This window comes from Mus pahari, chromosome 1 (genome assembly GCF_900095145.1).
Source record: "Mus pahari chromosome 1, PAHARI_EIJ_v1.1, whole genome shotgun sequence".
In the NCBI taxonomy this organism is placed as follows: domain Eukaryota; kingdom Metazoa; phylum Chordata; class Mammalia; order Rodentia; family Muridae; genus Mus; species Mus pahari.
Window position 1 is genome coordinate 141,525,903 of NC_034590.1, and position 22,751 is coordinate 141,548,653.

The window sequence follows — 22,751 nt, forward strand, 5'->3', positions numbered from 1 at the left end:
CCCAATTTCTGGTAACCCAAACTGAGACTACCAGAACCCAATCACAAAAAAAAAAAAAAAAAAAAAAAAAAACAAAAAAAAAAAACAACGATAAAAACAGGAAGTGGGGGGTGCAGCTGGAGATGCTCACAAGGTAGGATGAGTGGAAGGAAGACCCACCGGCCTTACGGCTGAGCACAGGCCTTGGGAGGGACTCTTGTTTTGGCCTTGGGTGCGCCTGCCAGCTGGCTTGGGAAGGTGCCATTGTGAAACATGGAGCTTTAATTTCCTGCTCTACAGCCTGAGTGTTTTTGTCACTCTCCAAAGTGGACATCACAAACACTTGAGAAAACCCCATAAAAGCTGCACTAGGAGTGACGGCAGTTTTTGTACAAGGGAGAGCTTTCCTGTGCCAGATGGATATACTTAAATTAACTTTCTAACAAAGATGATATGAAGTAGTAGTTTTTTATTTTTTAAACAGTTTTTTATTAGATATTTGCTTCATTTACATTTCAAATGCTATGCCAAAAGTCCCCTATACCCTCCCCATGCCCTGCTCTCCAACCCACCCACTCCCACTTCCTGGCCCTGGCATTCCCCTGTACTGGGACATATAATCTTTGAAAGACCAAGAGCCTCTCCTCCCAATGATGGCCGATTAGGCCATCTTCTGCCACATATGCAGCTAGAGACACGAGCTCTGGGGGTGCTGGTTAGTTCATATTGTTGTTCCGCCTATAGGGTTACAGACCCCTTCAGCTCCTTGGGTACTTTCTCTTGCTCCCCCATTGGGGGCCCTGTGTTCCATCCAATAGATGACTGTGAGCATCTACTTCTGTTTTTGCCAGGCACTGGCATAGCCTCACAAGAGACAGCTATATCAGGGTCATGTCAGCAAAATCTTGCTGGCATATGCAATAGTGTCTGCGTTTGGTGGCTGATTATGGATGAAGTAGTATTTTAATTGGAAAATATTTTGTAGTTGCTTTGTCCTATGAATGCCACTATGGACTTACAGTTTTAGTATTGTTTTGGCTAAGTCACTTGAGTTAGGTATTCTTTTGAGTCAAATTGCCACAGATGAAAACTTGATCTGCTTAATTTTTAAAGTGCTAATGTTGTGCTCTTATTTATTATTATTATTATTAGCATCATTATTATGTCATTATTATTTTGGTTTTTCAAGACAGGGTTTATTTGTGTAGCCTTGGCTGTTCTATAACTAGCTCTGTAGACCAGACTGGCCTCAGACTCACAGAGATCCGCCTGCCTCTGCCTCCTAAGTACTGGGATTAAAGGTGTGCACCACCAACACCTGGCTGGATTTAAAGATATATTTAGTTTGAGCTCTGAGTGTCTGCCTGCCTGTGTATATGTATGCTGTGTGTATGCCTTCTGCCAGTGGAGGCCTGAAGAGGGCACCAGTCCCTTGGAACTAGAGTCCAAGATGGTTGTGACATGCCATGTAGCTGCTGTGAGTCAAACCCAGGTCCTCTGCAAGAGCAACCAGTGCTCTGAACCACTAAGCCACATGTCCTGCCCTTAATGTTGGTTTTATTTACAGGTTTCCTTTTAACTTGGGAGTAACTTAGCTCCTAGAGGAGATAGGGGTCTGTTTAATAGCTTAGTGTATGAACTAAAGGATCAACTGATGTTTTTAAATTTTAAAACATTGGATGCATTGAGATGAATATATATACACACATATATATGTATATATATGTATATATGTGTGTGTATGTGTGTATGAATATATACATATATATGTAAATGTAAATGCTGAAATTTTTTTAAAATGGTAAAATGCCACTCAACATTTAAAAGGATACTGGGGCCTGTGTGATGAGCCCATGGGCAAAAGTTCCTCCCACACTCGTGACAACCTATCTCAACCGCTGGAACCCACATAAAGGGTTGGATGTGGTGGTTACAATCTGTATTCCTAGCAGTCCTTGGGCAAGATGGGAGGCAGAGACAGGAGAGCCAGCCACAGGTTTGCTTATACAGCACAGCAGTAGAAACAAGAAAGACCCTGCCTCAGAAACAAGGTGAGAAGAGCTGACTCCCCAAACTGTCCTCTGACCTTCAAAAGTACACCATGGCATAGACAGACAATAGGAAGGAGGAGGAGGAGGAGGAGGAGGAGGAGGAGGAGGAGGAGCATTTTTAATAAAATGTTTCTAATACTTTAAAAAAAAATCCTTCTGTGCAATTATTTAAAAATAGCCTCTCCCCAACCAGGCAGTGGTGGCGCACGCCTTTAATCCCAGCACTTGGGAGACAGAGGCAGGCGGATTTCTGAGTTTGAGGCCAGCCTGGTCTACAGATCACTCTGTTCCAGGACAGCCAGGGTTACACAGAGAAACCTTGTCTCAAAAAACAAAACAAAACAAAACAACAACAACAAAAAAAGCCTCTCCTCACCCCCAGAGGAAGTAAGTTTTGTATTTATCCTCCCTTTTTTCTTTTATGGGTATATAAAAGTTGATTTTCAAAGTCTTTTTTGGCTGAGAGGGAAGGTTGTTGCTATAAAACCTAGGCTGCCCTTGGACTCACAATCCTTCTGACTCAGTGCTGGGACTATAGACACCACTTTTTCTAGCTCAAGGTCTTGAGAACTCATTTTGTCATTATCTGTTCATCTATAATTACTGATGCTTGATTTATATACCTGTGATATCCATAATCATTTTTATATAAACACAGATACACTTTTTGGGGGTAAATATGCCAATGTGGTGTTTTACTGTCTCATGAGAACAAAGTGATACCCCCTACCGTGTGTGTGTGTGTGTGTGTGTGTGTGTGTGTGTGTGTGTTATATGTTCCCCTGTGTGTGGGGTACATGCACATGGGGCCCAGGGGTATCAAGCTCCACCACTCCCTGACTAATCCCCTGACAGGAGCTAAGTCATTCAACCTAGAGTCAGGCTGGCAGTCAACAAGCCCAAGGGAGTCTCCTGACTCTGTTTCCCATGGCGATAAAGTTGCCTCACCTGATGTTTTATGTGGCTGCTGGGATTCAGGCTCAGGTCCTCATCAGTTTGCATAATGGGACTCTCCCCCTCGGAGCCCCATTTCCAGCTTTTTAAAAGACTTTACATCCATACTTGAGAAAGAGGGCTGACGTCGTTGAAAGTTGCTTCCAGGACTCTGTCTTCGCCTAATAGACACTTCAGCCACCCTCTTTAACATGGCTAGCTTGTGGTTCTTTAAGGACTGGCAACTTTGTGTTTAATCGGAATCTCATCCACTTTCTAACAGGAAATAGGAATTTGGCTTTCCCATCCCTTAACTGATAGTCCCCTTAATTTAAAATTTATTCTTAGGTTTCTTAATCCTTATTAACTAAATAACAATTCTTAAGAATTATCTTATTTTTTTATTATTATTGCTAACCAAGAAAACTGTGAGTGTAGAATCCATGTATCCCTGATTAGAATCCACTGATTCTCGCAGTAGCAGCAGCAACAACAACAACAAAAGCTGGTATGTTATTGATTTGTAACAAATATACTGAATATGGCACAAAATTGAACAAACTGTATAGTTTAATGAACTGTCATGAACTACACATACCTATTTAATTATACAAACAAGTCAGAAGACCACTGGACCCAAGAAACATCGAATTCACCCCTCTAGTAATCCATCTCAAAGGTAACATGATTCCTAAGGTCCTCTGTGTATAACGATGCTTCGGCAATGTCAGAGAAGATCAGTAGTCCCATGAGATTATAGTGCCAACATCACACAGGGGCCACCTTGCTTTGCGTAGCCACACCCTGTAAGGGTGGCACAATTATGTATTTCTCAGCATGGGTCCCCATTGGCAAGCAATGTGTGACTGTGTTACACGTGGAGTTTTGACTGATCCAGAATCTGTGACCCGCCTTCTGCCTTTCTCTCAGGATTATGTCTCTAGCATACAGCTTTGCTGCTTGTCGGGGTAGCAGAAGCTTTTTATTTCACATAGCTGATTAGAACTCCCCTAAATACGTACCTCTACTTATCTATTACAGCTTGCATGGACATATGTGCTATTCCCTGCTTGGAGTGTATGACGGGCTCTGAGCTGTCCTTAGTGCCTTCTGCTAAACACTTTTGTGCCTTGGTATTGAGTCCCATACCTTCCAGGCAAACTTGTGGGACAAAGATGTCATTTGTTGAGCTTTGATGGGAAATGCCACATTGTTTTCCACAGAGGTCATAGAAATCTACACTTCAACCAGTCATGCACGAAATTTCCAGATCCACCCCATACTTGTCAGTGCTTCTGGAATTTTTTCTCTCTCTCCCATCGTAGACATCCTGACACCTTGTCTAGAAACTCGTTCTGCCAGTCTGAGGAAATGTCATTCATTTGGGTCTTTCCCACCCAACCCCCCTCTCCAGACTTGCATTAAACACACTTTAGGAAAATAGTCTTCCCTATAATTAGCTTTTGGGAACAGAGGCACTGCTCAGCCATGTCCTAGTTACAAAGCAACGCTAGTTAATACGGGGAGAAAACAGTAAAGCGAGCAAGTCCTCACATCGCACTTGTGTCTCAGAGCGGAAAAACAGTGGATCCGAAGTACATTTAAAACATTCTGCTGCTGGGTAGGCCCTCATGGGGTTTTAATCCCAGCACTTGGGAGGTTGAGACAGGTGGGCTACATAGTGTGATTCTGTCATATCCCTTGCTCAAATGCTCTGCTGTAGCAGTTTTTGTTTGTTTGTCTGTTTGTTGTTTTAATCCCACAGTGGTTGGGGGTGCGGCACAAAGAACAATGAATTTTTAGACTTTGAAGGTAGTTGCATTAAGGAAATTTAGTTAGGCTATTGTTGAGCCATTACAAATTAATTATAATATACCCTACTAATTTTCTTAGTTAACGTGCAAGCACTTTACTAAACAGTAGTTGACCTCTTCTCTGTGAAACAGACACGCACATTTACATCAGAATAACATATAGATTTCCTTTATTTTGAGATAACGTCTCACTCTGTGACCCGTACAGACCTAGAACCCACTATGTAGCCCAGGCCAGCCTTGAACCTGTGGCAGTCCTCTTGCCTCAGCCTCCTGAGTAATGAAGTTATAGGTGTGAACTAACCTGCCTGGCTTGAAAACATAGAAACTAGCATGCATGCATTTGTGTGTATGTGTGTGTGTGTGTGTGTGTGTGTGCGCGCGCGCGCACATGTGTGTGTTTATAATTAAATGGTGTTGGTACATCTCCATGACTGCAATTTTGCTATTGTATCTATTGTTTTGAGCTTCCTTCTTTGAGTCTTAAATGTTAAAGTCTAGAACCTTCTTCCCTCATTTCTACAAACACATGCTTCACTCTTTCAGAAACTCCCCCTTGATAGTCCTCAGTGTTTTCTTTTTTCTTTTTGTTTTTTCAAGACAGGGTTTCTCTGTTTAGCCCTGGCTGTCCTGGAACTCACTTTGTAGACCAGGCTGGCCTCGAACTCAGAAATCCGCCCGCCTCTGCCTCCCGAGTGCTGGGATTAAAGGCGTGCGCCACCACGCCCAGCTTCCTCAGTGTTTTCTAAGGTTACCTTTATATGAAGTCTACAGTGTGTAGGGTCTGTTGTGTACCAAGAATGGAGTTGGGCATACTGGCTCTAAATATAAACCTGTGGTATCTGGGAAGAAACAAACTTCCTTTTAGTGTTTTGTGTATCTGAGAAATTCAAACAAGCCTGCTCCTTCACGCGGGTAGTAATTTAAAGAGAGTGTACTTGACTTTGAGGCGCGACCCCCAAATCCAACATACTGCAGTCTGGAAAAATCTCGTGCCTCCCTTAAAAATTAAACAGCAAACCAGCTGATGAAATTCAGGGCCTTGCCAGAAAAGTTATTCTAGCTATAATCTGGATCTGTGCACACTGTGGAAACCATCTAAAGCTTTGATATCTAGGTACTCTTCTCAGGCTCGAGTTAGCCAGCGAGTTTCCATCCTCGGTTAAGCAATCTATTTTGAGCGAATCGCTGCCAGCTGTAGTCCTTCTCAACCCTGGCCGAGTATCACTGCAGTAAATTAGGCAGGAACTAGAAATCATTTGTCATGCATGAATATAATATTTTCTCCTCATGAATGAGCAAAGTGATGTGACCATTCCTTCTTGTAAACTGTCTTCCTTTGTCGGTCTTCAGCATAAGTATTTCAGACACATTTAAGCCGCAGCGGTTCTAAAGGGAGCAGAAGTAAAACAAAACTGGATTTCCCCTACCCCAGTTGAGTGACCTGATTGATTCAAAAGCCATGCTATGGGTTGGCACCTCTTCCCTTGTATATTTCTCAGCAAAGCCTTTGTATATACTGTGCTTTCTCCTACCTGTCCTCTGCTGCCTTCCACACGGTGTAGTATCAAACGTTCTGGGACTCAGCTTTAAGCACGTGTCTACAACCTGCCCCTTCTACCCTCGTACCTTCTTCAAAACTATAAGGTAACAAATAAGACTCCGTTCCCTCCCACCATGCAGCAGAGCGAGCAGATGGGCAGGGTCTTCCCAGAGAAAGACTCGCTACCTACATAGTCAGTTATTCAACCCCATACACGAAACAAGAACGACTAAAACAAAGCCCTCCCTCATGGGCTACACTGTAATCTTCCTCACACTTCCTTTCTTCTCTACTGTTTAACGGTGTTAAAGAAACACCAGGAGGACATGAACATGATCTCTACAACAACTGCCCTGTGAGCTGAAACACCCGCGTCCTGGTCCTGGGTCCAGCCCACTCCAGCTCACTATGTCACATGCCTTATTATTAAAATAAGGTGTTTGGGATGATCGCTGCAGTCTCAAGGGGGCTTCGTGGATGCCAAGGTACTTCTTTGACTATCTGGTGTTAGCTTTAAGATCCTGGGGCTAGTGTTAGCCATAATCACCCACCCAGAAGCCTACGCTAAACTTTGGGTTTTTGTTCACCCATAGCTTTTCTCTGTCTTTGGAAACTGACATTAAAAATCTCCATTTAAATGGTTCATCAGTTTCACAAGTAATAAATCAAGACACAGAGTCCTTCCTTCCACCTTCGCTCCTGCTTGAGATCCTTTGGTATCTTTGGATCTGAGACCTGACAATTTTTTTTTTTTTTTTTTTTTTTTGGACAGGGTTTCTCTGTGTAGCCCTGGCTATCCTGGAACTCACTTTGTAAACCAAGCTGGCCTGGAACTCAGAAATCCGCCTGCCTCTGCCTCCCAAGTGCTGTGATTAAAGGCGTGTGCCACCACTGCCCAGCCAAGAACTGACATCTTTAAAAAGTTCTCTAAGGCTCTCAGTCATCATGTATATCTTCAGTACTGCTCCTTAAGACACACAGTAGACTGTCCCCTTCTGTGCTCCAAACTATCTACCTCTTTCATGTTTCCATCTCTTTGTGTCTGTGGATTGTATCGAAACGAAGGCTTTTACACACTTCCCTGGTTCTGGATTGATTCACCTGTGTCAAATCTGCTGCTTAGCTGATACACTCAATGTTCATTTTCATACTGTGTTTTCAAGGTCTCAAATTCATATATGTTTTTATTTCTTTGTTTGATAAACAGATTAAAAATCAGTTGTTTCACGTGCCTTTCCAGATTGTTCCACTGAATGAAGTCTTTGTGCTTGATCTTCTGCTTCTTTTCTCTGTGGGCTCCCGCCACCAACCTATATTACCACATATGTTCCTGGTGCCTCTGGATGCCAGAAGAGTGTCCGGTCCTCAGGACCTGAAGTTACTGGAAGTTGTGGGCCAGCACGTGGCTGCTGGGAACTGGCCTGGGTCTTCTCCAAAAGCTGAGCCCCTCCCCTAGACCTGATCATTCCTTTTAATGTTTTAATGTCGGCATTCTCATCAGGAAGGTTTCCATGGTAACTAATCCGCCTTTATGCTGGAAACAATTTTTGCCTGACCGAATTTATAATAACCAAACATGATTTTAAACCTAGAAACCATGCATTTATTAATAAACCAACCATTTTGCCTTTTGTTTATGCAATGGGGTTTTACAAAATGTTACTTTTTTTTTTTTTTTTTTAGAAAATACTTTTTTACTTGAAATGTTTTGAGAGTTCCCCCTCTGACCACAGCAGGTAGATTTCTCTTTAGGACACTGTAAAACCTGCTCTCTCCAGAGATCACACCCCAGGGTGTCTGAAATCCTGAGTAAGACTCACTCACAGGGATCCAGATCACACTGATCCAATGCTACATTTGCAAACTCCCAGTTGTGTTTTCTCAGCAGAGCAAACCTTTGCTACCTAGGGAATTGCAATCTCAGGATGGAGAGGAAGTTTGCTGGGCTGTGAGGGAAGCAATAGATATGGAATGTAACAGGATTAGATCTCTCCACCCATTTCCTTAAAGTGTTTGCTTGAGCTTGTAGACATCGTGTACCTCGGGTAAATTACTTACGTATCTGTGCTCCATTTTCTTCATCTGTGTATGACAGAACAAAGTAACACCCTGGCGAGATTGTTGTGACGACCAAGTTAATTATAAGTATGGCACACAATACTTAATCAAGTGTGAATTATATATATATTATATATGTAACTATGTAAAACGCTTAATGCAGTACATACTAGTCACATGGTGCTTATTCAAGTGTTAAATATATTAAATATATTTTATTACAATTATTAATATATTAATATGTAACCGATCAATATATTTATAATATATTAAATGTGAAATGTAATTTTTAACAATGTATTCCTGGTTGGGGATAGAAAAAAGAGAAAATGAAACAAACAAACAAACACTTTATTCCTATTTGATATTTCATATTTATTTTGAATTTCTATAAAAGTCATTTATGTATTTACTAAGTTTTACTTAAAACCTATTCTAGGCCGGGCGTGGTGGCGCACGCCTTTAATCCCAGCACTCGGGAGGCAGAGGCAGGTGGATTTCTGAGTTCGAGGCCAGCCTGGTCTACAAAGTGAGTTCCAGGACAGCCAGGGCTATACAGAGAAACCCTGTCTCAAAAAACAAACAAAAAAAAAAACAAAAAAACCTATTCTAAATGTAGGAGAAAAATTTGTTCCGCCCTTCAGAGTTAAACTAAAGCCAAAGGTCTATGTGTTAAGCACACCCTTCATGCGGTTACACACACCTTCCCTCTATCACTAACAGTTCTGAATACATAAAAACAAAACGAAGCAGCAAACACCACTGTGGGCTCGCCTGTGCATGGGAGCTAAAGGAGGACAGAGGGGACCAGGATGGCATCCTAGGAGTGAACAAGGAGCAGGTGCAGATGCAGGTACCCAAGGGGGACTCTGGGAGACAGGAAACACCACGCAGGACACATACGCTCGCCTCGCTTTTAAGACAGGAAATCTGATAGAACAGTGCAAGGCCCAAGAAGTGGGGGTGGGGGTATGCGGTATGGGGTCCTGAGCCTAAGATCCCACGATCAGGAAGCCAGTCTATCTTTTTTCAAAATCACACCAGACTTAATGCACACATTAGGGACATTCAAAACACATATAGAGTAGAGTGGTTTTCGAGAGGAAGCCAAGAAATAAAAGGATGCCCTGAATTGAATAAATTGAATGGTCAACCTAAGTAAGATTGGAGAGTATGGGCCAGCCGGAAGGTCAGCTACTCTACTTTAGGAAGAACAAGAACAAGAAGTCCGAGTCCCATTAGGCTAAGAGATATAAAATTATCACTCTGTAGGCCAAAGTTAGCGGTGGTGTCTCACATATCTTCAGTGGGTGATGCTTACCTTACCTAGTTCATGGAGATTTTGCAAGCACTGATCCAAACTATAGAATATGTACTAAATGCCTACTATCTACAGTTGCCTGGAAAGCGAAGTTGAAGCCAGCACAGCCCTCATTCTCGATGAATTAGCAAGCCAATGAAAGGGACAGAGAAACAGTTGGGAGTGATAAGCAGTGGAGTCACCTTAGCTGTGGGACGTTAGGAAGATAAACATTAGGATTACGCTCCAAGGGTTAAAATGAAACATTTTCCGGCATCACTGACAAGAACAGGTGAGCCAAGCTCTGCAGGTGTGCACTGATGAGTGACAGACACCTGTGCCCTATGTCATAAAAGGTACAGGGAGTGGAGGGAAGTGATAGAGGCTGATGGGGAGCAGAGGACACTATATCCAAAGAATAACAGCAAAGCATAGCAGAGAGTCACAGATAATAAAAGCTGGGGCTGGAGAGAAGGCTTATGCTTAAAAGCACGTGGTGTGCTTCCAGAAGACCCAAATTGGGTTCCCAGGATCTATGTAAGGGAGCTCACATCTAATGCCCTCTTCTGGTCTCCTTGGTCAAAAACAGGTGTGTGTGTGTGTGTGTGTGTGTGTGTGTGTGTGTGTGTGTGTGTAAATTAATGTAATAATTAAAAAACAATACTAAGTGCCTCTCACTTTAAAGGCTTAAAGGAAATCTTTCCATTAATAACACTGTCTTCGTCCTCTTCTCGAGGGTGATCTGTCTGGACTCATTGATTTGTCAGATTTCTCCAGGGAGCACTTCCTTTCCCAGGGAGAGGGAGATTTCAGAGCAGTGGGAGGAAGGAAAGAGAAAGTAACTCAGCTCTGAGGAGGTAGCTTTCACTACAGCTTTCCCTTCCTGTACATCCTTTATTCCAGCTTCTGCCAGGCAGGAAGTGAAACCCAAAAGGCCACAGGGTCGGTGTAAGACACTCACTGTGCATCAGCACTGTCCTGTGATGAAGTCACACTGTCTTAGAAAGCTTAGCCATGGTCTATCAGCTAAGACCATGTGATGGTTTCAACTTGATAAAACTTACAATGGCTGGAGAAAAGAGCCTAACAGAAGGGGTGTGTGCAGCGGGATACACTGTACAGATGGCTTTGGGGGATGGTCTTAGTTGGCTAATGGATGTGGAGGGATCTAGCACCCTGTGAGTGGCACAATTCCCTGATGGGGAGGGGGGGGCTCCTGAGCAGTATAGGAATGGAGAAACTGAGCTGAATACAAACAAGCCAGCACGGAAGCATTTGTTTCCTTCTCTTGACTGCGATGAGATGTGAATAGCTGTTTAAAGTTCCTCTCCTGACTTCCCCCACGGGGGTATATAACCTGAAATGATGAGCTTAAGTAAAATCATCCTTTTCCCAAGTTGCTTTTTGTTGGAGTACTTTATCACAGCTGTAGAAATAAAACTAGGGCACACAATTTGGGGGTACTGCCTCTTTCTATGAACTAGCAATATGTCTTTGAGATCCCATCGCAGACTCATGAATCTTCCCATATTAGATCATAAAGGCTTGACAAAATTGGAACTTGAGGCCCTGGAATCCAACATCACCCCATTCTATCAACGTTCCCTGTGCCTTCAGGGAAAGAGCTTGCTATCAGATCTGGCTTTACTTAACAATTATCAGTGTAGCCCTTGCCAGACCATCCCTTTGGCAAGAGGTGAGCTACTGTTTACTCACCGCTAACAGGGAGTTAATCATATCCAAATAGCCAGTGAAAAGGCCCCTGGCTCACATAAGATGGATGGCCAGAGCTGTGCAGCTGTAGTCACCTCATGGACACTGTCCTCACTCAGGAGTGTCCTAAGGGCTACAGATGTTCAGCAGTTAAGAGTGGATGCTATTCTTGTGAAGGACCTCGGTTTAGCTGCCAGAACCCACATACGGCAACTCACAACCACTGGTAAATCCAGTTCCAGGGATCTGAGACCCTCTTTAGCCTGTATAGGCACACACTCACATGGATGCATGGTGTGCATAAATGCACACAGGCACGTACAGTATATATATATATATATATATATATATATATATATATATATATATATATAACTCCTCACTCACCCTTCTTCTTGGCCTTAAGATGTTTCTTGTATGGCAGCCATAGTTTTATAAAAAGGGGAAAGACTGGGACACAAAGTTCAGTTGGTAGAGTGTTTGCTTAGCATGAGCAAAGTCCTGGGTTCTAGGCACGATGGAAGCCTGTGCTCCTAGCACTTGTGAGATGGAGTCAAAGAGAGAAGACCCAGACTGAGTCAGTAAGGTTAGGTACAGTGGGTAAAGGTGTTCCCTGATAAAGTCTTGGAAGCGTGATGCTTGGATCCGTGTAGTAAGAGAGAGCAGGCATTCCCTGCAAGCTGTCCTATGAGTATTCATGGCACGTGAGTAACAAATAAATGTCATTTTAAAAAGTCCTCTACTCAGTGACATGTATCAAGGTCTGGGATGTGTGAATTTCCATCTAGAAGAGAAGGAGGCAGGAAGGAAAGAAAAGAAAGAGGGAAGGAAGGAAGGAAGGAAGGAAGGAAGGAAGGAAGGAAGGAAGGAAGGAAGGAAGGAGCAGAGAGAAGGAGGGAGGTAAGAAAGAGAAATGAAAACCAAAAGTCAAATCCCATCCATATTGCTTAAAACCTTTTCTTTGGCTCCTTCTGTCTTTTAACTTGAGGCTAGGCTACTTACTTTGGCTTCTTGAGCCCAACCAAACATGCCTCCCGCTCTCTACCATCTCTAACCCCATCTACTATGTTCCTGACAGCCTATTGGGGTTCAACCAGGCTCCCCCTGTCCTTTAAGCAGATTATGTCCATCTTGAATTAAACCCTTACCTTGGACTGTTCTTTGCCCAGAAGGCAATTTCTGTCCCACTCCCAAATTCCTTGCACTTTGTGGAAGGACCTTTGACATCAAGTGCGGGCTGCCCTTCCTCAGCACCAGCACTGTTCTAGGTCCTGACGTCAGTGTTCAGGAAGATGGTATTTGCCTGAATATTACTCAACAACTGCCTGCCCATGTGGAATAAGCTTCAGAAGGCAGGCTTTTGATTGGTTCACCACTGCCTCCCCAGCACCTAGCCTAGCAACAAGCTGTTTGACTCATTGGCGTCATCATTAGACAGCCCTCTGTACACATCACTGCTATGACCTCAAGAGACCTCGGGGAAGTTAGATTTCCTTGTAATGATTTCCAAACCATTTAATTACTTTCTTTAGGGTCAGAGGTTGAATTTCCTCTTTTCGATATTATCCAACTTTTCCAAGTTGAGTATGCATGTTTAATAAAAAATTTTTTTCTTAAGAATTTTGCATTTTAACAGTATTGGTTGCAGGAAGTTGATCTGCTTCACAAAGTTTTCAGAGTCTCACTAAGGAAAGAAAAGTCAGTAGCCAAACCAACATTCTGATGGCATAGCAACTCATCAGCTCTGGTTAGCGAAGAGAATTGCCTGACACCTAAGAGGACAGGGGTGTCTCCATAAAGGACTTGCTAGTTGACCCGATGTAGATAATACACCAAACTGAAAAGAAAATCTTCACGCGGTGTCCCATGGGCTCATGCCGATGGACCACGTCATCCCTGACCTAAAATTCCAATGCAGTATTTATTTAACATAACTTCCTAAAGGCCAAAGAGGCTGCCATGCACATTAGTACTTTGGAAAAGATTACAGCTCACTCTGTTTTTGTTTGAGACTTGAAACTATGATGTTTCTCATGCTGACACTTAAGAGCTTTGTGAAATGTGTGGATGGCCCACATTCAACCTTATACATGTTGTACAAACGGGATCCCAGCTCTTTTCTCACTATATTTTTTTTATCTGGAGTATTTTAATTTAAAAGACCAGTTTAATGTGAGACACAAAACCTACAATTTTAAAATGAAAGTACTGACTATTTTCATATGATACTTAGAAATTAGATATTTCCACACAAAATTTATAAATTGAAATTTCATTTAAATATCCAATACATACTACCAAGGGACAATGTTTCAATAAACATTGCTGACAGGGTTACTTTCTTAACTTACAGACTGTATCTCATTATTGTGATAAAATTCCTGGTAGAAGCAATGTAAAAAGATAGGGAGATAGGGTCCATTCCAGCTCACAGGTCAAGTGGTACAGCCCATCACAGTTGAGAATGCAGGGCAGCAGGAATTCTGATATAGCTGGTCACATGGTAGCCTCACCCAGCAAACAGAAAGCTATGAAAGCTGGTGCTCAGCTCACTTTCTCCTTTTTTTTTTTTTTTTTTTTTTTTCAGCCCAAGACCTTAACACTCAAGAGTAGTATCCACAAAATATTTCTATTCTTTAGAAAGGTAAGTGTGTCAAAGGTGACAAAAGCTATTGCCACCTCAGGGTGGGGAGAGGAGAATGGGAGCAGGGGTGGTGAAACTCATGCAGACTCTTGACCAACATAGACTTTTGGAAGTCACATGGAAATAACTATTAAATCACGAGGTGCATGTGTCTCTTGACCCAGAGGTAAATGGCGCTATTATAAATTAATGAACTTGGACATTTTCTAAGAATTGCGCACATGCACCACCCCCTCGCCCCTTTGGCTGGAATACGAATGTTAAGGGAACAGAAAGGAAAAGCCTAGAAAGAGCCCAGTGTTAAGCACGAAGGGACTGGTTTATTTAAACTTATAAGGTTGAAAGCAGAAAACACTCAGGATTCAGGGTTAATTCTAGAGAAGGGAAAATGGTGACTCACGAAGCATTTGCAGTAGGATTCCACTTTCCAACTAGAAATAGATACATGTGTGGTATATCCCCATTGAGGAAAGAAAAAACTTGAGAGCATAGATACTTTCTAGACATTTACATATTTTCTTCTAAGGGCACACATACATCCTTTTTACAATCAGAAAAATGTTTACCTGGAAAAAAAAAAAAAACAAAAAAACAACTTTCTCTAGAAAAGACAATCTGATCTTAGGTATCCTATATTCCAGAAAAGGCATCGCTGAGCATCTGTTTTAAAGATTACATTTAAGACAGTAATTAAGTATATCTCTGAAAGGACTGTTCTGTTGGGAATCTGTCTCCAGGGAACAGCTACACACCCACACATTCCATTCAAATCCCTCCATTTGCATAACTTCGTTCATCGGCTTCTGTCACCAAAGTTGTTTAATCTGAGCTATCATATAAATAGAACTGAAGCTCCACTGCAGTAGCTCTCGACCCGACCGACCCGACCGGGGCTCACTGCAGGAAAGTACAGCATTCAAGACCAGCTATTTCCTGTCACTACCGAGGTGAGTGCCATGCCAATCTACAGGAACGTTTGCTCTGTTACTGAGGGGAACCAAATAGCATCTATCAGCTCTCAAATGATTCTGATATAAAGAGAGAAAAGACTTGTTACTGGAGAAAGTGGCTTGTTTAATCAGAATGGGATTTGAAACCAGTTCTGGATTATACTTTTAGTTTTGCAATTCTGATAAAGATGCTGACATTCTTGGTCGGTGAGTCTGTCCTTAATGCTCATTCCTTACTTCCTTATCTATTCTTATCTGTTCAACCATGCAGTCCTTTAGAGCAAAGTTCTTCTACATGAGTTTGCTCAAGCTAGTCCAAGGGAGGACGAAAGAGAAGGGAAGGTTATGAGAGCAAATAATTACTGAAAATAGAGAAAAGCAAAGGCAGGCAGGGTGTCCCAGTGAGGGGCTACTGGTATCGTTATTATGTGAACATGCATGAACTCTAAGTCTCCAAGAAAAGAGGCTATCGACTGCAACACACGAATTTATTTAAAAGGCAATTTTAATGACTAGAAAAGCATTGTTTCTAGGACACATGCACCCTGTGGTGAAAGGAAAACAGAAATCAGCACTGTTTCTGAAGCAGCTCAGAAGCTCAGCGCTCGCTCGCAGAGTGCAAGGGACCTCAATTCCTCCTGCTACAGGCAGGCTATTATTTAAACTGTTTCCTGCCCAACTGAAAATCTGACCTTTATATGGTTACCTAATCCTATTATCCCACACAGAAGGGTTAAAAACTAACTACTCTGTAAAAGTTACAACTCTGCTTTAAAGGGAATTATTTATTCTGAGCCAGCAATGATGACTGACCATTGTGGCTTAGTAGTATGGATTCAAGTTAGCCGAAATGATACATTCCTAAGCGAAAGCTGTTACATGAAGGTTTGCAGGCAAAGAATAAAGGTTATCATACACCAATGTAATCAATAACTGCATTAGTCATAACACGTTCGACACACAGATGGCACAAAAAAGGAGGAGATCTCTCTTGTAGGTTTTGAATGCTTACAGCTTCTTAGCTTTGTGCTAAGCATGAACAACCCATTCTGAGGGCATCAGATCAGATGTCATTATTAAAAGAAATGGCTGTTTACACAAAAAGCCTAAGACAGCCAGAGATAAATTTTGGCTCTTGATCATTGACTAATGATCAAGACAATGACAATATTTTACTCAGTGAACGAGAAGAGTACGTGGGATTATTTAACACAGCTGCAACTTCTTCAGGGAACTCTGCCTTATGTTAGTTAACATCTTCCGAAATTTATTATTACTATTTCAAGAATATTAATATTTCAAGAAGCTGGCCATTTGCCTTGAGTATAAGAAAGGCTGAATGTTTGAAACAAAATACCAAGTTCTAATCCATCCCACCCCCACCCTATCCCTACCCCACCCATACCCCACCCCTACCCCACCACCTCACCCCCAACCCTGCACCTCCTCGAAGTTGTTAACTGATGCAGTTGTTGGATGTATTGACATATGATTGCCTTTGTTCTTTGCCTGAAAGCCTTCATATACTGCTTTCCACTTAGGAATGTATTGTTAGGGAAACTTGAATCAACGCTACTAAGCCATGATCAGTCATCATCGCTGGCTCAGAATAAATGGTTCCCTTAAAAGCAGAATTGTAACTTTTATAGAGTAGGTAATTTTTAATCCTTTTGAACAAAAGAGAGAGATAGGATGGTAATGGAGGGAGAAAGAAGAGATAACAGTTTGAGTTTCATTTGGCGGGGGCAGGGGGTACAGGATAAGAGATAAGTTCTGCTTTTATTCTTCTACGCGTGGATATCCAGCTTTCCCAGTTTAAAAAAAAAATAAGGTTATATTTTTCTGATATGTTTTTGATGCCTCTAGCAAGAATTAGATGGTTCTATTGGCTTGAGTATGGTGTAACTATATTTTGATTTTTAAAAAATTTAAGAGAAAATAGACAATGTGTTAAGGTTGAGACAATGTGGGGAAGATAACGAGATTTAAAACTCAAATATAAAAGAAGTAGATAAAATTAGACAGAAGAGGGATAAAAAAATTTTTTAATGAAAATAATAAGTAATAGTTTTTAATGAAAGGAAAATAAAAAGAGAGACGATAGCACCTTTCCGGGTCTGTGAGCGGAGGGCAGTGGGTTAGAGCTTGCTCCCACTAAGCAAGCTTGAATAGAGAAGCCAGTTGAGGGCACCCATCCTCAGCCTCGGGGCTGTGTTTACTCTAAGAGACTCTCAAAGTGTAGATGCTTTCTTCCTTTGCACTTATGGGGCCATGGCATTCCCCCAATGATGTCTACATTCCTTAGGCTGGGCAGGTTCTCATTCACTGGGGCTCTCTGGAGTCTGCGACTATGGCAAAGTCCACCTAGTTCATCTCAGAGTGAAGGGAGCAAACCTCTAGCCTAGTTATGTCAGGATGGAAGAGCCATCAGCCTGCCTTGGTTTACAAGTAATCTGCAGATACCTGCGTGGAGGTCTCAGTCACCCTCAATCCCAGGAGCTGAGTAGTCCTTGCCACCAGAGGGCGGGAGCACTGATCACTGACTGTGTCTTCCTCCACTCAGGCTCCCCTTAGCTGAAACTTCTCACTTGCTCGTTCATACCCTCCCCTTCCAGGATTGCCTCATAGGCAGTCACTATGGCTGTGTTCCCAGGCATCCTGATTTGGCATCTGTCTGTATTTTCTGATCTTCAGAGTTGCTCCTGGTCACGACACTTTTAAGCTACCGGAGAGTGACGGTGTGGCGTCTTTACTGTAGGCAGCAGTGAACAGGAATTCGCCCTTAGACCAAATTTCTGCCCTGGCTTGTGAGAACTGTGCTGTTAACCATGGGTTTCTCCCGCTGCTAGAAGCGCAATTCTATTCTTATGGCCACCTAAACCCAGATGAGCATGTGATTGTTGCTCCCTCCCTCCTAACCCTTCCCAGTCCCTCTCCCCATCCTCCACCAATGCCTGGAACCTGGGCTGGAGCTCTGGACCGCTTCCTACTTCATGTTATCTTTTTGTTTCCCCATGAATTTTAGCTGCCCTGTTGTTTTTGTTGTTTTGGTTTTTCTTTTCCCCTTTATTCCCAGTGATTCCCCCACTCGGTCTCCTTGGGCTATAGTTTGTTCTTTGTTACCCCGATCTTCGAAGTGAACAGAGGAAATCGGCAGTCTTACTTCATTTATTCTTGAGGAACCATGCTCGTTCTTGATCACTGTCATTACTCTTTTTAAACATTCAGTTGGTGCCAAATCTGACCCGAGGAAACCCTCCACGGTGGCTCCTGTATGCTTTTGACACAAACTCATTTAGTTTTTAATAGCTGGATGTTTTCTGGCATAACGTGTTTTACGGTCATTATTACTTTCCTGGCCCCGTATCTGGAGTCAAAGTTCCTTCTAGTGGAGAAAATATTTAGAAAATAAAATATCTACACACACTGCTTGGCCTTTGTTTAATACTGACTCAAATTTAACATCACAGGGCATTTGGCTTGGCTTCTGAGTTACATATTTATATTTCTTTCCCCCGTACAGTGAGAAATCATACAAGATCAGTATCGCTATTTTTTTTTTGTTGCTATGTACTACAACAAAACAGTACTGAGATTTCAACACAAACATGGCATTAACAATAAGACTACTCAGCCTCAGATTTCTCTGTGTTTTTATTACTTTATTTTTTTGATCCTATGGCTAGATTCTAGCCTAAATGTAGAGTCAGAATACTATGCTCAATTTTATTCTTTTTTTCCCCCCTGTATGGCTATCAGTTTCATGGTGAGATAGCCAAGGTTGTTTCTGATGACTTCAGGTACGTATAGTCGGACTAATGTTATATTTTAATCCCACAGAAACCTGAAAAATGAGACTTAGAGTGAAGTATTCGAACTCCAAGATTTCCCCAGCAAAGTTCAGCAGCACAACAGGCAAAACCCTGGTCCCGCCTTGCAAAATAAGAAGTAAGAGCTCTCTCTTTAATCACTGCTAAATCTATTATCAGATATTTATTATTTCAACATGAAGACAGGCTACCTTACCAAAAAAACTCTCATGTATACAAGAGCTGAAAAGAACAAGAGACAGCTTGTTGTTTTCTTAAACAGACTTTACACCATCACTGTTGTTAATTGGTACAACATAGGACAGTGACTGCTTGCATGTTAGGGACTGTGGATGAATGTGAACTTAGTAAACCATCATCTTTTGTCCTCCCCTCACAGACCTGGGAAGGGGTTTCTGTCTCTCTTTTTATTTTCCTTGCATTTAAAACTATTCTTTATTATTTTGGCAGTCCTCACAGCTCCTGCCATCAAATTTTCAAAACCTCATCCCTGGTTAACTGACAAACCTTTAAACGGATCTACTTTCACCCTGCATATCTGTCAAGGACCTTTGGAGTGTCAATTTAATGGTTATCTATCTGTAAAGGAAAAAAAATACTCAAGTGAAAATAAAAAAGAGCGAGACAAATATAATTATTTAATTATAAGTGCAAAGTTTGGAACGCTATGAAAGAGAAATGAGGTTAAATAGAAGGCCCTTTTCTTTAATAGAGGTAGAGTCTAATGAGTAGCTTTGATATTAAACATATTGCATTATTTAATTTTACATCTCTATGGCCAAATACCCAGCAGAAGCAACATAAAGGCAGACAATTTATTTGCTTCATGGCTTAGAGGATACGTGAAGCATGTCTTTAGGTATGTGTCTATGACAGCATTCTCTGGAAAGGATTAGCTTAGACCCACCCTGAAAACGGGCAGCTGCGACATCCCCTGGGCTGGGTCCAGAACTAACTAAGGAGGATACGGATAAAGACACACCTTCCCTCCATAAAGAACCTGAGACACAAGCAAAACTAATCCCTTTCTCCTTTAAGTTGCTTCTTGTCAAAGATTGGTCACAGTAAGGAGAAAAGACTTTATTTCATTTTGCATATCCTATCTGTGGCTAGCTGTAAAATTAATGAAGTTAATTTTTAATTAAGTAGTGCTGTTGCAGCCTCTGTTGGAGGCACTGTGTATATTATAAGATATGACCTACATAAATCTACCTCTTTTTTTCCTATTGTTAGGATCCCAACAGAAGACCAAAGAAATCTGCCATGTTTACTGCATGAGACTCCGTTCTGGTCTCACCATAAGAAGGGAGACTGGTTATTTTAGGAAAGAACCCACGAAAAGATATTCACTAAAATCGGGTAAGTACATTACTGGACAGACAAATGGGCATCTATTTGCTTTTACTTTCCATACACACACACACACACACACACACACACACACACACATACACACACACACACACACAATTGTTTTTGTTACCTAAATTCTCCTTAAGGAAAAGAATACAGATGATAATGTGTTGGCCATTTTAGAAAGGGTTTTTCTATTTTAGAATTTCTAAATAAATATTCAAAAAGTCTATCCTAGAATCCACTTTAGAAATGGATACACTGGTGAGTAAAAACAGAAGACACAAGATTATGTGTAAATATGAAATTGTGTGGGATGATATTTTGTAATATAGGGGAAGCAAACTAAATGGTTCATAGTGGCTGCTTTTGAGGGCAGTAACTGTGGTGAGTGGCGTTTGTTTCTCCCTTTGGTGTGCTCTACTGGAGTGCAATTGGTCATCACTTTACCTCATCATTAAGGAGGAACTGATCCCCTTAGACCTTTGGGTGGCCAAAGCCCCGAGATCACTTACCACCATCACCATATTGGCCATCAAAAAGGATGGCATCTTGGCACAATGAAGATTGCTGACTCAGTCCAAGCCCCACTGCTGTCTTGCAGGTAGCAATCATGAAGCGAGCTTCTCTGCCTATCCACAGGATTCTGGGAATAGATCCCTGCTTGACAGCATCAAAGCATTTTCTGCGTCAGTTGACACATTGAGCATCCAAGGTATGAGGGGACGTGTGGGGTGAGGTGGGAGATAGCCCATGGGGCCTTGGCAAGTGCTATTTCATGGAGCAGACTCAGGGGTATGTCTTCATATGTATTAGCAACGTTTGTGTCCTGCTTGTGCACCAGTTCAGTGGTATCCAAATTGGGTGTGGTGGAGCTGTGCCTATTGAATCTATGGTTAGTATTCCACTGGTATGTTGAAATACTTGCTATAGGTTGGGAGCATGTCTTCATCAGTCCAGATTAATGTAATATCCTTTGAGAGAGGAAAAAAAAAAAAAAGAAGCACCAGTCCCCAAATTTCAAAATGTTCACCAGGAAAGAAAATAAAGGAACTATTTTAAAAAATAACATGATATGGCTAGAAGAATAGCTTTAAGTTTTTACCATTTTTTGCTGAGTTCTAAGTAAAATGGTGATTATCAAGAAGTGAAGAGAACCCAGGGAGTGTAGTTCAGTGGTAGAACACTTGCCTCATGTGCCAGGCTCTGCACATAGTCTCTATCAATGTGGGAAAAATTCAAAGTGAGGCCCGGGCATAGTAGCATGTACTCTCGATCCCTGCACTGGGGAGATAGGTGAATTCCTTGTGTTCAGGTCTTCCTGGTCTGCAGTGAGTCCCAGAACAGTCAGAGTTCGTCTCAAAGACGAACAGACAAAAGGCCAAGTTAAATAATTAACAAATTAGCAGCCCCATCACTAAGGAAGCATGATTAGGAATCCCATATTGCCATTCTAATATATATGTTATTTTTATATGTGATCTTATATAAAACAACTTAGAATGTATTTTATGTTTAGTATATATTTAGTATATATACTTAGTATATGTTAAATATAAATATATTAACCTCCTGGTCAATATTCAAGTTTCTCACAAACTGGATTTAAATTACTTTGGTTTTATGTTCACATGCAAATTCTTTCTATTTTGTATATTATTTCTTTGCAAAGTTCAATAACATGCAGAAGATACAGTAAATTTGAATGTAGGATCCTCAGATGGGTCCAAGTCTGCTTCAGTTTACCCATATATGCTTTTAAAGTGTTATCACGTGCTCTGTATGTGTTCTGACAGTCCAGGCAAAAGCAGAACTAGCCCACATCTGCATCCCCCTAGACCAGTGACTCAGCCTTCCTAAGGCTGTAACCCTTTAACATAGTTCGGCACGCTGGGGTGACCCCAACCATAAACTTACTCTGGTTGCTATGTCATAACTGTAATTTTGTTACTGTTATGAATCCTAATGCAAATATCTGGTCTGTAAGATATCTGATATGCCATCCCTGTAAAGGGATCATTTAACCCACAAAAGGTCTGGACCCCCAGGTTGAGAACCACTGCCCTAGCATATTAGACATCTCTAAGTGATCATGCTTTATAAAGGGGAATACATTCACCTATGTTTTCCAAAACATGACCATTCTTTTCAGCTGTCCCCTAGACTGAGGGAAGGTAAGAAAAGGAGCTGCCCTCCTCGTCCCCACCCCACCTGTACAGGAAGGCAACCCCTTTAATCCCATCCTGGTATTAACTATGGTACTATGTTGCCTATGTTACAATGACAAAGTATAGCTCACACTAAAGACCAAAACTCTTCAGAGGAAGTAATTCATATAAATAGCCAAGAGAATGGTTCATAGAATCCTTTGTTTTGTTTTGTTTTATTCTTAATGGCAGGAACTTCACTTTTAACACAATCTCGTGCCTCTCTGAGTACATACAATGACCAATCTGTTAGTTTTGTTATGGAGAATGGATGTTATGTGATCAATGTTGATGATTCTGGAAAAGACCAAGAAAAAGGTAGAGTATCTCCTCACGTCTGTACTTAGTGATAATGACTGGCAAAGTTTTTTTTTTT

General features: G+C 41.7%; 1 protein-coding gene across 2 annotated transcripts in view; it reads left to right on the plus strand.

Moving 5' to 3' along the window:
- The window catches only part of Il33 (interleukin 33), a 34,996-nt gene that overhangs the window by 5,925 nt on the left and 6,320 nt on the right, over positions 1-22,751 (plus strand). The window contains exons 2-7 of one of the 2 annotated variants that reach the window (XM_029538023.1): positions 13,979-14,035; positions 14,880-14,982; positions 18,826-18,933; positions 20,049-20,174; positions 20,773-20,883; positions 22,568-22,693. In XM_029538023.1, the coding sequence (XP_029393883.1) occupies positions 18,837-18,933; positions 20,049-20,174; positions 20,773-20,883; positions 22,568-22,693 (460 nt within the window). In that variant the 5' untranslated portion in view covers positions 13,979-14,035; positions 14,880-14,982; positions 18,826-18,836. Of the gene's footprint in view, positions 1-13,978; positions 14,036-14,813; positions 14,983-18,825; positions 18,934-20,048; positions 20,175-20,772; positions 20,884-22,567; positions 22,694-22,751 lie in introns of those variants that run through there. The other variant, XM_029538036.1, reaches the window with a different exon arrangement.